This window comes from Sphaerodactylus townsendi, linkage group LG12, assembly GCF_021028975.2.
Source record: "Sphaerodactylus townsendi isolate TG3544 linkage group LG12, MPM_Stown_v2.3, whole genome shotgun sequence".
NCBI classification, from domain to species: domain Eukaryota; kingdom Metazoa; phylum Chordata; class Lepidosauria; order Squamata; family Sphaerodactylidae; genus Sphaerodactylus; species Sphaerodactylus townsendi.
Genome location: NC_059436.1, coordinates 36,228,613 through 36,245,296, shown reverse-complemented (window position 1 = coordinate 36,245,296; position 16,684 = coordinate 36,228,613). Strand labels below are relative to the sequence as shown.

The 16,684-nt window shown below is 46.0% G+C and overlaps 1 protein-coding gene across 4 annotated transcripts in view; it reads right to left on the bottom strand.

Moving 5' to 3' along the window:
- PNPLA7 (patatin like phospholipase domain containing 7) overlaps positions 1-16,684 on the bottom strand; it is a 99,141-nt gene that overhangs the window by 77,319 nt on the left and 5,138 nt on the right. For 2 of the 4 annotated variants that reach the window (XM_048512038.1, XM_048512037.1), the window contains exons 4-14: positions 15,704-15,786; positions 14,445-14,533; positions 13,314-13,454; positions 12,699-12,858; positions 11,718-11,798; positions 8,523-8,651; positions 7,420-7,500; positions 6,310-6,454; positions 5,326-5,409; positions 3,633-3,730; positions 1,733-1,891 (exon numbers count right to left, since the gene is read on the bottom strand). In XM_048512038.1, the coding sequence (XP_048367995.1) occupies positions 1,733-1,891; positions 3,633-3,730; positions 5,326-5,409; positions 6,310-6,454; positions 7,420-7,500; positions 8,523-8,651; positions 11,718-11,798; positions 12,699-12,858; positions 13,314-13,454; positions 14,445-14,533; positions 15,704-15,786 (1,250 nt within the window). The remainder of the gene's footprint in view (positions 1-1,732; positions 1,892-3,632; positions 3,731-5,325; positions 5,410-6,309; positions 6,455-7,419; positions 7,501-8,522; positions 8,652-11,717; positions 11,799-12,698; positions 12,859-13,313; positions 13,455-14,444; positions 14,534-15,703; positions 15,787-16,684) is intronic. The other 2 variants (XM_048512039.1, XM_048512042.1) reach the window with 2 other exon arrangements.

The following is a 16,684-nucleotide window of genomic DNA, read 5'->3' as shown; positions in this document are numbered from 1 at the left end:
ATTTGGAAACTACAGTTGGTACAGAATGCCAGCTACTATCAGGCACCAAATGGAATCTGCTATCGCTCCCTCCTGTACTGTTCATTGGACATCTCAGCTTGTTGATTGTACTTGACTTATACTGTATAATCCACCTTGAGTTTCTGTAAGAAAGTCTACGAATAACTTAATGATAACAAATAAATATCTTTCTGCCTTAAACAGAGAGACATGCATGGGTTTTCCCCTCTTTCTCCTGTTTTTACAATTGCATCCCAATTGTATTATTTTGTCTTACTAGGAATATTGGCTGAGATTCAAATCTTATTATATCTATAATCCGACTTACTGATTGCCTGAAGCATAAGTGTCAAACTTGTGGGCCTCCAGATGTTATGGACTACAGTTCCCATCAACCCCTGCCAGCTGGCAGGGGATGATGGGAACTGTAGTCCATAACATCTGGAGGCCCACAAGTTTGACACCTGTGGCCTGAAGGTATCATTTTGTAAGCCACATACTGATTGAAGGTTTTTACCATACTTGTCACTGGCCTTGAGTCACCCGTGAAAAAGGTAGATTATAAATGAAAATAATAAAAGAAAATAAAGAAAATATTAAAGTCAGCAACTAGATTGAGAGGATAACAGGGCATGGCCTATCCCAGTCCCCTAAGCCAATTGCCCAGTAAATCCCACTGGCACACAGATCGACACACTCTTGCCTCTGCACTAGCAGAGGAGCCAACTGACACACTCAGATGAGTGGATTTGCCTTCAGGCCACCCGATCACTAATTCCTACGTTCTAGTTTTAGGATTTACACGTGTATTCCAGACAATGGGCTGGAGAGTCCACATTGTCTCTCACGAGTGTCAGGGTTCCTAGCTGGAAGCCAGTGGGGTATAATGGTTAAGAGTGGAAGATTCTAATCTGGAAGATCAGATTAGATTCCCTGCTCTTCCACATGAAGCCTCCTGAGTGATCTTAGGCTAGTCACAGTTCTCTCAGTCCCACCTACCTCACAAGGTGGCTATTGGGGGAGGGGAGGCAATTGTAAGCCACTTTGAGACTCCTTGCAGCAGAAAAAAGTGGGGTATATAAACCAATTCCTCTTCTTAATTAAAGTGGTGTCCTCCAGTATCCGTAACTATGAAATCCATGGGTATGGAGCAAATGCATTCACACAGAGACAGAAAAATGCATATAAAGGCAGCTGAAATGGTGAAGTGTGGTAAATTTCTCTTGCCACATGGAAACAGTGGAGACCTTTTCTTTACAAGGGGAACCACAGGCAAAACGTGGACCAAACATACTATCGAGGGGGCCAGAAGGAATGGGGAAAGCAGCCATGGACCCAGCTCCAGCTCCCAATTGCCACGGATGAAGTCATCAGAGGAAAGGACATGACGCTGCCATGCAACCCATCCAGCTGAAAACTCCCCTCCCACAAAAGGAACATTTTTGCACTAAACGTTAATTGCCGTTTCTGTCAGATTTTGATTCCAGAAAGCTGCTTTCAGAGCTAACTTCCATCAGAAATGTGAGATAAAAATAAATAACCAAGCAGATCGCTATTGGGCAGGGGCCTGGTAAAGTTTGTGGTGGGGCAGGAAAGCGGGTCATGTTTAGAATGCCATGCCATAAGGGACATGGAAAGTCTCCAGTGCAAGACACTGCCAATCCACAGAGCCAGCAGCCCATTTGCTGCAGACTCTCTGTTAAGCCCACGCTGACCCTTCCCAATCACTCACGTCCAGCTTCATCAAGGTTAAGAGATCCTTCTTGGCAGCCTCGAAGATACTATCCACCTGTTTGTTGGCACCAGGCTCCAGAGCGACCAGATTGCCCTGCGAGTAATGGAAGACAGCCGAGGGCATTTCTGTCACAGTCACCGTCTTCTTCAAGATGGACTTTCAGAAGCAGAAACATCAGTGGTTATTTATGCCATGCTGCACAGAGCACACATGTGATAACATACATTATCTGGTCTACATTCTTATTTGGCTGAAAGGAAGTGGGATGTCAGATGCCTGGAACACTGCGGGACCTAGAAAGTGCAGCCATTTAGCTCTAGAGTGTCAGTGATTTAGGTGGTAGAAGACCTTTTCTCTTTTCCAGTTACTAACAGGCAACAGAGAATCAGTGTGGTGCAGCTGATAAGAGTGGCAGACTCTAATCTGGAGAACTGGGTTTGATTCCCCACCCCTCCGCATGAAATCTGTTGGGTGGCCTCAGGCCAGCCACAGTTCTTTCAGAACTCTCTCAGCCCAAGGCAAGAAGCGTTTGGAGGTGGTTTGCTATTTCCTGCCCCTGAATCTCTTGCCTTGAAAACTACAGGGTCTCCATAAGCAAGCTGTGACTTGACAGTGTCCTAAGAACCAGTTGAAGTTGGCGTGTGCTCCAGTGGAAAGAAAAGTGGCTCAGTGGTACAGCACCAGCTCGGCATGCAGAAGTGCCTGGATTCAGTCTCTGGCACGTCCAGTTAGAGGATCTGGGGCAACAGGGAAGACCTGCTCTGCCAGTTGGGGAATACACCTCTCTGCCTGAAACCCTGGAGAGCAGATAATGATGAGGTAAATCAACCAAAGTGATACTGCCGCCTCACAGGCTCACCACCCGTTTGCACTTCTCACATGCTAGTATCACTGTAAAACAAACAACCCTGTCACAAGTTCTAGAATGCAAGCCTTTGAATGCCCCACCTCTGCCTCTTCCACAGCCCAGAGTGACGAGACTGCTCTGCGGGTAGGGGTGAGCGGCATCAGATACGGCAGGGACAAGTGAAGAGGCCACTGGTGGAAACTCTGCCCTAGATGCTTTTGGAATCAAGGCAGTGTTTAAAATTAATTTTCTGAGCAGACGCCTCTTATTTTATTGTATTAACCGCTGTTTTATATGGAGTTTTAGTAAGTTTTACTGATGGAGCTTATGTGATTCATTCTTGTGTTTTTGTTTGATTTGCTCCTCTATTCAGCATTGTATGAATTTTATGTTGTATGCTGCCCGGAGCCCCTCGGGGATGGGGCGGTATAGAAATTTGAGTAATAAATAAATAATAATAAATAAAATTGCTCCAAACCATTGACATGAAAAGAGGAAAGTAAAAGCTGGTTCAGCCAAATAAGATATGCTGCACAAAGATAACAGAAACTGATGCAGTGGGATTAAGCCTTCCGTCCAAACTGTATATTTGGTCACAATTAGATCAAGAGATAGCTATTTTTCCATTCATTGTTATCAGTGGTGGGATTCAAATAATTTAACAACTGGTTGTTCACAAGCGCCATTTTAACAACCGGTTCTGCCGAAGTGGTGCAAACCGGCTGAATCCCACCATTGATTGTTATTAAGGTAAGGTCTTCTTTTGGCTTGCTTTTAGCTGCTGCAATTCAATACAGCAAGCACACAGCATCTCACTGGGTGAGCTTTACTGGAGTACTGTCTACAGTTATCCATATATATTGTACAGTTATCCATATATATATATTGTTAAGCATTCTCACCACTTCATAACTAAGGCTCTCAATGAAATTCACAACAATAAGACACAGGTATATGACAAAAATCAGAACAGCCCCCCCACCCCCTGCTCAGGACTATGGTTCAGTTCACTAAAAAAAAATAAAAGCACCAGGTTCCAGGAAAGTCTACCTTGTATGCAGCAGTGCTGGGTAGCCCCTCCTCGGAGAAGGACACTCGAGCTCTCTCATAAGCCATGTCCAGGTCAGCTTTTGCTCCAGAAGAGGTTCCTACAAAACAGGATAGAGTTATGTAACTATATTTTCAAACAGCATTTGCCTAGGCTTCTATCGCATGTCTACTCATCCCCACCCCAAAAAAGGGCAGATTAAGAAGTGATCTGGAGGGACATTGAGCGCCAGAGGCACATCACACAGTTCTAAATCCTTCCACCCACCTCCTGTTCAGTTCTGGACCCAATAAAAACTCCTCATCCTAAGCTCTGAAGTCCTTCCTGGTCTTACTCCCAATCCCTTCATTCTCCTCCCCTGATATACCCTTGTCCAGTACGTTCACTTCTTCAGTTCCACCACCACTTAGCGATTCAAATGTCTTCGACTCTTGTCAATTAGTCTCCCCTTTCCCTTTTGCAGTCCTTGTTTACTTCATTTGTTATTCTTTTGGCTTGCTTTTTGCTGCTGCAATTCAATACAGCAAGCACACAAGCATCTCACTGGGTGAGCTTTATTGGACTACTGTGTACAGTATATATGATATACATGGCTTATGAGAGAGCTCGAGCGTCCTTCTCCTCTGAGGAGGGGCTACCCAGCACTTTTCTCCCCGATGAGGACCCAATGCAGTTTACATTATTCTCAGAGGAGCAGCAGTGGCGCAGTGGCTAAGAGCAGGTGCACTCTGATCTGGAGGAACCGGGTTTGATTCCCAGCTCTGCCGCTTGAGTTGTGGAGGCTTATCTGGGGAATTCAGATTATCCTGTGCACTCCCACACACGCCAGCTGGGTGACCTTGGGCTGGTCACAGCTTTTCAGAGCTCCCTCAGCCCCACCCACCTCACAGGGTGTTTGTTGTGAAGGGGGAAGGGCAAGGAGATTGTTAGCCCCTTTGAGTCTCCTACAGGAGAGAAAGGGGGGATATAAATCCAAACTCCTCTTCTTCTCTTTTCCATTTCATCCTCACAACAACTCTGCCAGTTAGGTTAGGAAGTGAGAGTGTGACTGGCCCAAGGTCACCCAGGAAGCTTCCATGGCACAACTGGGGATTCGAACTTGGAGTCTCCCAGATATAGAAGAGTTTGGGTTTATATCCCCCCCTTCTCTCCTATAAGGACACTCAAAGGGGCTTACGATCTCCTTTCCCTCCCCCCCCCCACAACAAACACCCGGTAAGGTGGGTGTGGCTGAGAGAGCTTCGAAGAGCTGTGACTGGCCCAGGGTGACCCAGCTGGCGTGTATTGGAGTGAACAAGCTAATCTGGTTCACCAGATAAGCCTCCATAGCTCAAGTAGCAGAGTGGGGACTCAAACCAGTTCTCCAGATTACAGTGCACCTGCTCTTAACCACAACACCATGCTGGCTCGCTTATGCCTGGAACTGCCTGCCAGGTCACCTGCATGATGCCACCTCACTCATTTCCTTGAGCTCCCTCCTCAAAAACCACCTGCTCTATAAAAATTTGGGCACAATTCCTTAACCCTATCTGCCCTACTAAAGCTAAGGCTAAACAAATATAACAGGAATGAATGAATTCTCTCCACTTCCATCTCTTCCCTTAGGGCAATTTTATACTGCAAGCTCCTCAGGGCAGGGATCTTCTAAAACTCTGTTCCCCAACCCCACTGTCCCTGCTCCAAGCTCCTGCTCACCAGTACTGTCAGCAGATCCAGAGGGAGACATCAGAGTTGAGCCCCTTCTGAGGGTACTCTCAGATCCAGGAGCCTTCCCTGCATCTGTGATTCAGAACATAAACACAATGACCAGACCAAGGTCCCAAGACACAATGTTTTTCCAACACAGATATACAAGACAAAAGATGTCTTCATTGTTACTTGGGGAGGGATTAACAAAGGGTTCCATGACAATCTTTTCCATACATGGGATTATAGTTAAGCAAATTCTGCTCTTTGCACCTGGGAGAGGGAAGGTGCAACTGCAGAATCCTCATTCTGTACCATGTTCTCAGCATGAACCCAAGCCAATTACCAAGTCCAAGGTCTTTGCCACACTAGAAAGACACATGAGCTCCAAGGCAAAAGATAGCTGAGCATTTCCATGGTCAGGGCCCAAGCAAGCAGTCAGGTGATCAGAATACCACGTAGCAGAAGAAGAGTTTGGATTTATACCCCACCTTTCTCTCCTGTAAGGAGACTCAAGGTGGCTTACAAGCTTCTTTCCCTTCCTCTCCCCACAACAGACCTCTTGTGAGGCAGGTGGGGCTGAGAGATGCCAAAGAACTATGACCAGCCCAAGGTCAGCCATCAGGAATGTAGGAGTGCAGAAACACATCTGGTTCACCAGATGAGACTCTGCCGCTCATGCGGAGGAGTGGGGAATCAAACCCAGTTCTCCAGATTAGAATCCACCTGCTCTTAACCACTACACCACTCTGGATGAACTGACCTTGCCAGCAAGATGTGAGCATTCAGTCATCAAGGAATGCTTGGTTTTTCATGTGCCCCAAAGAGGAATTTTCACAGCACATTCTGCACTAGAGCATCTGTATGGACACAACTGCTCCGTATGGACTTGAGGGAGGTGTACCAAATACCTCTAAGCAAGTGGCAAGGAGTCTTCAGACACAAAGCCTGGGTCATGGAACTCAGAGCAACCTCTAAGAAGGGAATATTTACCAGTCTCCAAAGAATCCCCTTGTTTCTCCAGCCTCTCTGCCCGCTCCTCCTCTGACAGGTTAGACAACTGCCTCTTCACAGCTTTGTTGGTATTTCCGCCAAAGGTTACGCTTGCAACTGACACCAGTGGGATGGCTTGGTTCTCCTGGCAGGACATGACATTAAAAGAGATGCAGTGAGGCATGGGAACTGCAATTCAGATCAGGAATCATCAGATCTGGGTGGATAGTGCTTTTTGTCCCTTCTGTGGCTCTAACTCCGAACCACAAGCCAAAACTCAAACTACAAGGCTCCCCTAAAGCCAGACAAATATGCCACGCTTTAGTGTGTGCAGGGAGGGATGCCGTACTGGGTACAGATAAGACCACAAATGACACATGGATGGAAGGAAGCTAGAAATTAATGGGGGGGGGAGGCCAACTAGTTGCTGTCCTCAGCCATAAACCTGGCAGAACAGCTCCATCTTACAGGCCCTGCAAAATTGTCACCAAGTCTCACAGGCCTGGATCTCACCTGAAAAAGTGTTCCAAAAGGCTGGGACCAGAGAAGAAAAAACTCTGGTCCTGGTTTGTGTCCTCAAAGGTAAGAACCAGCACTTTAAATTGTGCCTGTAAAGAAATGGGCAACCAGAGCAGGTCTTTGAGCACTGGGGTGATACTATCAGTTTATGACTCCTCCTAAGAGCTATATGGAGTATGAGTAAGTTCAAGATGTGCTTAATCTCAGTTTTTTAAAAGTGATGGACTTTATAGCAAGGCACACACACTCTTTCCATGTGGAAGATCCCAGGTTCAATCAAGAGCCCTTTGGGGATGAGGCGGTCTATGAAATCTAATAAACCATCATCATCATCTCTGGTATCTCCAGTTTAAAAGATCTCAGTTGCAGGAAAAGAAATTTCTCCACCACAGACCATGAAGAGCCGCTGCCAGTCAGAGCAGGTAATATTGAGGTAAGTGGATCAGTGGTTTGACTCAGGTGTAAGGCAGCTTCAAGTGCTCCTGTAAGACTAATACCAACACATCCTCTGCAAGCAGGAATGAGGAACATTGAATCTTTAATCAGATTACTCTGAACCTGCCCTTGGGCCATTAACTGTGTTATACTTACAGCATTGAAGAGTTCAGTGGTCAAGCCAAGGTAGTTGTGCAAAGCCAGGAAGGTTACTCTTTGGAGCCTCACCATGATGATCTAAGAGTAGAGGATCAAAATCAAGCAAGAAAACTAGTAATGGTGGCTCTCAAGAGGGATCTGCTTACTGGTGATTAAAGTTTGCTCAAGAAGAACAACAGATATCCTCATCCTTCAACAGAGCAAAGAGAGAGGATGGAAAACCACCTTTACTTGGTGGGGTAATTCCAGAACTAACATTCCAAAAATCTTTCCCATAATGTGGTACCAAAGGGAGAAAACCCAACAAATATGGCATGTGGTTCACTAGGATACTCTCTCACATAAGCCCCGTTGAATAGGGGGCTGTGCTTTGCAGGTTCAATTCCCAGCATCTCTCAAATAGCAGTGTTGGGGAACAGTCTCTGCACAAAACCTTGGACAGCAGCAGCTACTCTGGAGTAAGTATTGAGCTAAATGAAGCAAGGCAGCTTCATAGATTCACATCGAGAGGAGCTGCACAAGAGTGCACAGTGCTTATACAGAACATAGCTTAATGGATTGTCCTGAATGGGATGGATACATCCAGCTCCAACCACCAATGATACAACCATTTTCATAGACACTCAGTCAAGCTTTAACAAGTGTTTAAGTCAGAGGCGTAGCTGGGTCAAACTGTGCCCGGTGCGTAGTCTATATTCCCCCCATGGCGCCCCCGTGGCGCCACCTTCCCCCCCAAGGTCACCTGTGAGCCCCAAGGTCTCCTGGGAACTGTAGTTCCTCAGGCCATTTTTAGCCTGTACTGTGAACAGGCCTTTTTTTTCAGCCTGAAAAAGTTCTAGGAAAAGGAAAGGAACTAAGGTAAGTGTGGGAAGGGGGGTGGGGGGCGCCGCAGGGAGGCGCCGCGAGGGGGCGGGGGAAGGGGAGGGGCCTGGGGGTGATTTTTCGCCCCCCCAGGCGTGTGCCCAGTGCACGGCGCACCCCCTCGTCCCCTTGTAGCTCTGCCACGGGTTTAAGTGTTTAAAAAGTCAAGCTTTAAAAAGTGTTTAAGTGTTTAAAAAGTGTTTGTTGAACATTCCACTACAGAACCACATCAACCTCACCTGCACGACCCTCACAAGAGTCTCAGGGTATTTCTGAAAAACATCATGAAATGCATTAGCTGGAAGCCGCAGGATGGTGGAAGGTATTGCTGCTCGAGCAGAAACTGTCTTGTATGGGGCAGGGTGACCCTGCAAAACAGAATGGAGAAAACACACTCAGGTCTCCGTGAGCCTCTTCCCCTTAGCAGCTCCCTTGTTCTTTCCTCCTAGGACTGCCAAGCAGAGAGATGTGGGTTTGCCCAAAAGCTGCATTTACATGACAGGAAAACACCACCATTCTAAGGGATGCCTCTTGCAAATAAGGAAGCGAGGGGCCAAGATGCTGCCCCACAGGATTACACATTGGCATAAGAGTAGTGATTCTCAATCACATGCTGCAAGAAGAAGAAGAGTTTGGATTTATACTCCCCTTTCTCTCCTGTAAGGAGAGTCAAGGGGGCTTACAATCTCCTTTCCCTTCCCACCCACCCCCCTCACCACAACAAACACCCTGTGAGATGGGTGGGGCTGAGAGAGCTCCAAAAGCTGTGACTAGCCCAAGGTCACCCAGCTGGCATGTGTTGGAGTGCACAGGCTAATCTAGTTCCCCAGATAAGCCTCTACAGCTCAAGCGGCAGAGTGGGGAATCAAACCCGGCTCTCTACATTAGAGTGCACCTGCTCTAAACCACTATGCCACTTCTGCTCCAGAAGGACTGGAACATGTTGCCTCCTCCACTCTTTGCCTCATTGATCCACACCTCTTGGGCAATATTGGGTAACATCATCCTGGCAAAGAGAGCACATGCCAGAATTTCCTGAGGCAGCCTACGTTAAAGCTGACAGGAACAGGGAAATCTCAGGAGTATCCCCACAAACTGGAAAGTCTGGCCTCATCCCAGAGTCCTCTGCTCCATTAACCCCCAAACATGCTTTCTCCAAAACACAAAACCTTCCACGGCCACAAGGAAAAAAAATGAAAGTCATCACCTGTTTTTACACAATCATAATTGCTATACTCCCAAACGGCTGACTGATTTTTAATTACAGAATATTAGGAAAAGTAATTGACCAAGCAATAAGCTGGCCCAGGGGCTACAGCCTGAATGCTTAACATTAACCCTGCCAACTGCTCCACAGACAAAAGGTGAACCCAATTAAGACTCGTACATAAACAGAGTGGGCCAAGGACAAGGTGCAGGATCTGATCACTCGAGACAATCTATTCAAATAAGAGAGCTAGGTAAGTGAGAGACAGTATTGTTCAGTGACTAGAGTCTAAGATCTGGAGGTCCAGGTTCTAATCCACATTCTGTTGTGGAAGATTGTTGGGTGATCTTGACCTAATCATACACGGTCTCAGTCTAATCTACCTTAAGGGTTGTTGTAAGGATATAGTAGAGAGAAGAACGATGCAAGGCACCTTGGGTCTCCAACGGTAGGGCATAAATAAAGCAAATATTCACTTATCAATTTGCCTCCGACCAAACAAACTTTGGTAAGTTGAAAAAAGGGGATACTCCACCCCCGCTTTTCAGACTGTTTATATATTGGGACAAAATGCCTGTGGCAAGTAAAAGAAGTGTTTGGATTTATACCCTGCCTTTCTCTCCTGTAAGGAGTCTCAAAGCAACTCCTTTGCCTCCTCTCCCCACAGATACCCCACAGTTGGGCTGAGAAAGTTCAGAAGAACTGTGACTAGTCCAAGGTCACTCAGCAGGCTTCATCTGTAGGAATGGGGAAACAAATTCAGTTCACCCAATAAGAGTACACCAATCATGTGGAGGAGTGGGGAATCAAACCCGATTCTCCAGATAAGAGTCCACCTGCTCTTAACTACTTCACCCACACTGTTACAGGTTATACTCTGTTCCACATAAAGGTGATAGAAGACTGTATATTCCTCCACCACAGAACAAAGCATGCCAGACCTTCTTTATTGTAGAATGCTCCGCCTGGATCCCAGTACCTACCTAGCCCTGCTCCCCGCATCCATTTGAAAATAAAAGTACATTTTGGCACAAAGGCTCTTGTTCAAAATGTCATGATCAATAATGCACAAAATAAAGGCAGTGAGTGAAAATGAATGATAATTCTCATATTCATTCAGAACTGTATTCTAATGTGGAAGTATACAACTTTTTCAACTGCTGCACCTCATCTGACCGAACAATCATCTTTCTGAGGAACAGAGTAGAGTTATTTTGTGCGAAGGCTTATTTGTTATTTCATGCCTTGCAAACAAGTATTGAGCAAGCCTGGCCATGTCTTCTAAGCAGCCTTCCTGGCCAGCCAATCCTAAGCTTACTAAAATTAAATGCAAATCAAACACAAGTAAGACATCTACCAACCTTTTATATGGTTTGCATAAAAAACACTCAAAACCAAACATACAACCAACTAAAACCATTCAAAAATGGCAGACCTCTGAAACGTATAACCTAGCTTAAATTCTATCTCCAAAGCCTGGCAGAATAAATAGGGCTTCACCTGCCTCTTACAACAAAAATAAAAGAAGTAGGAAAGGAAGTCTGAAAAGAAAGGGAGTTCCGTCTCACTGGGGCCACCATGCAAAAGACCGTGCTAATGGGAAATGCCAACATGTCTTCTACCTGCAATGGATTTTAGAATGGGGACTTGCGGGCCAGACTTAAGAAAAAGCAGAATATGGGAGTAGATTTTCCCTAGACTTTAGAGTCAAAACAAGCACACTGTATTGAGCCTGGCAGCACATGCAATGAGCATCATTCTGGTGGGAGAGAGTGAGTGAAGGGACCCACTGCTAAAAAGACCCTGTCCATTGCCACAGCCAGATGCTGCTGAGACAGTCAAGGCATATTGAGCAGGGCCTTCAAAGAAGATCTGAGCATTCTGATAGGCTCCTGTGGAAGGAGGTGGTTCTCTGAAATGGACACTGGCCATTTCAGCCTTTAAAATATTACAGCCAGAATTCTGAGCACAAACTGAAAGCTAACAAGGAGCCAGCACAACCACTGCAGAAATCAGCACAATACATTCCCGAGTGGCCTGCTCCAATTATCACCTCAGCAGCCAGGCACTTTGTAAAAGCAACCCTGAAAAGAGCACGTCACAAGGTTTCCTGACAGCTGCCAAAATGTTCCTTCACAGAGCCAAGTCATGCTCTCCTGCCAGAACAGAGCGTCTCTCACATAAAGAGCAAGTAACCCAAGACCCTGAACCCAGGCTGTGGACTTACAGTGATGACATCCAGAATGCTTAGGAGGCTGTGCACGCTGTCTCCTGCTAGAACTTCTTTCACCACAACTTCTGTGCCATCCTATAGGAATAAAAAACATTGAACAGAAGATAAAGGACGGCAAAAGGATGACCAACTGAACATTCACCTCCCCAGCCTTGAAGAAGGCAAACTTGCACCTCCAGAAAAGAAGTTCATCTGTACGTGAAACAATGGAGTGGCAGCACCCTGTAAGACTTAAACAGCCCAGCTCTTCATTGTCTGTCGACTCAGTACAGAACTACAATCCCAAATATGAACAAGCGGAACAATTGACATTAGGATGTGAAATAAAGACAAGTGCCTGTTCCAAACTGTTACACAATTCAAATCCAGTTTATATTTTCCAAATTCAAGTAAAGAAAACTTTGCCGGGATTGCTGCCACTTCAAGGCAGCAAGGGTATGCATTTTGAAAGCTTCATCAGTGTGGGAGGGACCCTCGTCCCTGGAGACAAATAACATCAGGGAGGAGGATTCAGCTTAGCTTTCTTAAGAACATAAGAACAAGCCAGCTGGATCAGACCAGAGTCCATCTAGTCCAGCTCTCTGCTACTCGCAGTGGCCCACCAGGTGCCTTTGGGAGCTCAGGTGCAGGAGGTGAAAGCAATGGCCTTCTTCCCAACATGCTATTCTTTGTTGATCAGGGGTCTGGAACCTGCGGCTCTCCAGATGTTCATGGACTACAATTCCCATCAGCCCCTGCCAGCATGCCCAATTGACAGGGGCTGATGGGATTTGTAGTCCATAAACATCTGGAGAGCCGCAAGTTGCAGACCCCTGTCTTAGATGTAGGATTGTTACTCCATAAGCAAGCATTCAAATATGCAACACTGGTTCTATCCTTTGCAGCCAGAAATGGGACTGCTCCCCAAAGCATTATCGCTTAATTTTGTCAGAGGTATAAAATGGCCTTGGATATTTAACTCCCCTGCTGCCTTACATTCTCCTGGATGCAGACTTCCAGTTTTCCATCCTGCACCACGTAGATGCTGTTGTCCAGCTGCCCTGGGCGGAAGATGTACTCCCCTTCGTGCAGCTGCACAAAGACCATGTGCTTGCAGAGCTCCAGAAACAGAGGTTTCTCAAAGTGCCCAAGAACCCTGTGGGAAAAGACACAGTGATGGCGAGGAGAAAGAAGCATGCTTGAAATGCCCTGCAACTGACCAAGGCATCTTCTCAGCCAATGTGAAGTCAGGCCAAGGAAAAGACTAAAGCTTCACTTTAGGAGAGCCCAAGTTTTGGATGCAAGAGGTCTCAGGTTTGCTCCCCATCTATAAAGACAGCAGACCTCAGGGTAATACACAGATGCAGCCAGTCAATGCAGACAATATTAGGCCAGGAGGACCATGGGCCTGAAACAGCGTGGCCTGAAACAGTGCAAGGCAATTTCATATGTTCTAATCTAGAGCACCAAAAGAGTGGGTTTTGTTTTAAATGTGTTTTACAGCTACTGAGTGAATCAAATTATATCACGTTTAATTGTTATGCAAACTTTTATGTAATGACCTCTAAATTCCATCAGAGTCTCAGCTCTCTTGTTACTTTCACCACTTACCTGACATTTTTAAGCATGTAAAGGACTTCAGAGGGCAGGTGAGAATTCTTCACATCAAATTCTGTTAGGTCTGCTTCTAGCAGAGAAGGAGGGGGTTCCTTGGGTTGCAGGGTTGGGGACTCTTTCTTAAAGCGCAGGATCCTGCAAGAGATGGAACAGGACAATTTCATCCTTCCATTACTAGCAAAAAGATTTATTAAAATTCTCATAAGCCACAACTCTCAGTCAATGGTTCCCAAAGCAATTTAGGAGAAAAGAGAGCAATAAAAACAACCCAATGGTAAAATAAAACCAGCATTAAGAAAGCAGGCGAGACAACAGCTGAAAATAGTGATCCCTAGGCGGTTAGTACAGCAATGTAGCCAACAATAAAACAGATGTCATGAGAAGCCATGGTTTATACAACCAGTGACGTTCAAACCCCAGACTGCCTCTTCTCCTGCCTTCCAGCTCCCTTATTATGCCATCTCTGGGGCCACAAGGGGAAGTGCAACTGATTTGTGAATTGAAATGTCATAATTAACCACAACTAGCACAAACTCTGGTTCACAACCCAGCCACAAACCCATCTACAACTCCACCAGGACTCAGTCATCACAAATAAATGGGGCTTGATCAAACTGGGGGTTGGGGGGGGGGGGGGTCTGAATGCAACCAACAACAATACAGTTGGATCAGTAATAAAACCACTTGTGAAGCCAGTAAAAAAGCAGCTCAGGTCACTGCAACCAAACTGCCTGCTCCCTCTCGTCTGCTTGTCTCTTCCTTCCAATCTGCTGTGATCTTCCTTGTGACTTCGCCATGCTTTCGTGCTGTATTTGATTCTGCCGTGCATTCTGCCTAGACACGGTTCCACCCTAGATCTAACCTGTTCTGACCCCAACGGGCTTCCCCGTCTGTTTACAATTAGTCCACCTGTGACTTGGGTCTGGTCAGCTCTTTCAAGACATTGTGCTTACTCCACCCACACACACTGACTTCCATGATAACAAACATGTATATACACATCCACACAACACCTTTGTCTATTGCTTTGAGCGTGCAAAAAAAGTTATCTGAGATATAGGGGATGGAAGCCCTTCCTGTTTCACTTCAACAGCACAGTCACTCTGACCTGCATGCCCCCCATACCTCTTTGCTAAGGACAACACTTTGGCTCTTTTCCGCATCCGCTGCCGAGGAACAGCATTTCCAACCAGAGAATTTGGCAAAGTTGTTACCTAAAAGGAAGAGAGATTCCTCGAAGTGCAAGATCTGGTTCAGCAACAGAATAAGCAGGAAGAGTGTATGAATTCTGGATCTGCTGGACCAATAAACAAGCAGCTCTACAAGAACGTGGAACTCCAATTGGTCTTTGTACCAGTGAAGATAGCGGGGCCTGCCCAAGTGATTTGAGATTAAAATTAGGCTACTGATTTAACTCAGGAACTGGTTTCCAGATGCAGGCATAATCCACCAAGATATTTTAGCCTGTAACAGATTAGCATTCCAATTACAGCAAGATCAAGCAAGTCTTCCCCCTATAACTATTTAGGAAGCATAACATGATTTCCACTGTTGAAGGACATTTCTTTTCATCACGATATTTAACTGTGCTGGAAGGTGGCTCTTGGAAACCAGGGCATATGTTCAGCTACTGACAAAAGTGTATGGAATGCCACCTACAGGAGCAAAACATACAATGCTTCCAATGGTTGCCCGGGTCGTTCATCTGCTATCCTAGTTCAGAAAAAAATCACCCATGGAACACTGGTGTGGAGTTCAGAAGCATCTCACCATTGGAAGACGAGCGTGATGCTCAAAAGGAGGGACCACTAGTGGCTACAGAGACCACAGTCCTGCCCAAGCCCCAGTATGTTCCACATCAGACGGCATTTCAGGGGTAAGGGAGTCCCAGGCATATATCTGTGCATATGTGTGTGAATGAATACACACACATTATCTCCTCATCTCTTAACGTGTGAGTGTGATTTTGCCAGTTGCTTCAGCAACTAAGCTATGCTCTCCCCTTGTGAAACAATCATTCACCTTTATCTCTAGCACTGTTACAAGCACCAAACACCGTTCCTTCTCTCAGAAAAGGCTCATGAGTTAAGTGTCGGTACAAAGCTGTGCCATGGACAGTTTGCAAAGCCACCAACAATGGGAAGTGGAGAATCTAGGGCAAATATTTCCAACAGAAGACAAGCTAACTCGGCAGCATTTTATCGCTATAAGAGATTAAGGAGAAGGGGGAGGCACAGTTCTCAAAGCGGCCCTCAGACCTCACCAAGGCCAAGCTTGCATACATAAATACTAAGAGGAGAGTTCTGGTATGTAACCAGATTGGTTCACATTACTGTTGCTGGGCTGAACTTGCCACTAATCTCCACCTCGCTATAGATTCTTACCTTCCGCATGATCTTGCGGCCATAGAACATTACTTTGTCTCTCTTGCGAAACCGGTACTGAGGCACTTGTGGCTGAGGTTGCTCTGAAAAAGATATGCCTGACTGTTTAATGACAAGAACCAAGAATATACCAGACTTGTCCACTACAAGGGAATTCCTTGCTGCTAAGTTGGGGTGCAAAATAAGAAACGGAATGCTCATGCACCCTGCCTAAGCTCTCTATTTGGTGCAGGGAACCAAAAACCCTTTCATGTTTTGAGACTATGGAATCCAGAACAGAGCAGTTGCCAGAGTGGTGGATTTGGACTAGAAAGACCTGGGTTCAAATCCTTGTACAGTCATATGTGCATTTGGCCAAGTCACTCTCTCACCTCCAAGTTATACAAGATAAAATGCAGGAGAGAACTGTGTATTTCAACCCAGAGCTCCTTGGAGGAAATGTAGAAGAAAAATGACAACAAGAGATAGCAACATCTCCTGTAGAGGGTGATGGTGTGAGAGCAACATCCAGCTTTTATCTCAGGGTGGGTTCTGAACCTCCAGTGTGGCCTTATCTCTGGAGTGTTTGTAGACAACGTTTTGTGGAGTGTTTTGTGGACAACGGACAACGGACACTGGAATATCACAAGGCAAGAGCCTCAGGAATCCAAATGTTCCTTCCCCCACTATCTTTCCCTCTCCTTTGGGATATATCCTACTTTTTCAGAATTAACAAAGACAGTACAGTTACCATGCAAACAAGGACCTGGGGAGATAAAAGAAGAAGAGTTGAATTTATATTCCCCCTTTCTCTCCTGTAGGAGACTCAAGGGCTCACAAACTCCTTTCCCTTCCTCCCCTCACAACAAATACCCTGTGAGGTAGGTGGGGCTGAGAGAGCTCTGAAGAACTGTGACAAGCCCAAGGTCACCCAGCTGGCATGTGTTGGAATGTACAGGCTAATCTAAATTCCCCAGATAAGCCTCCACAGCTCAGGCAGCA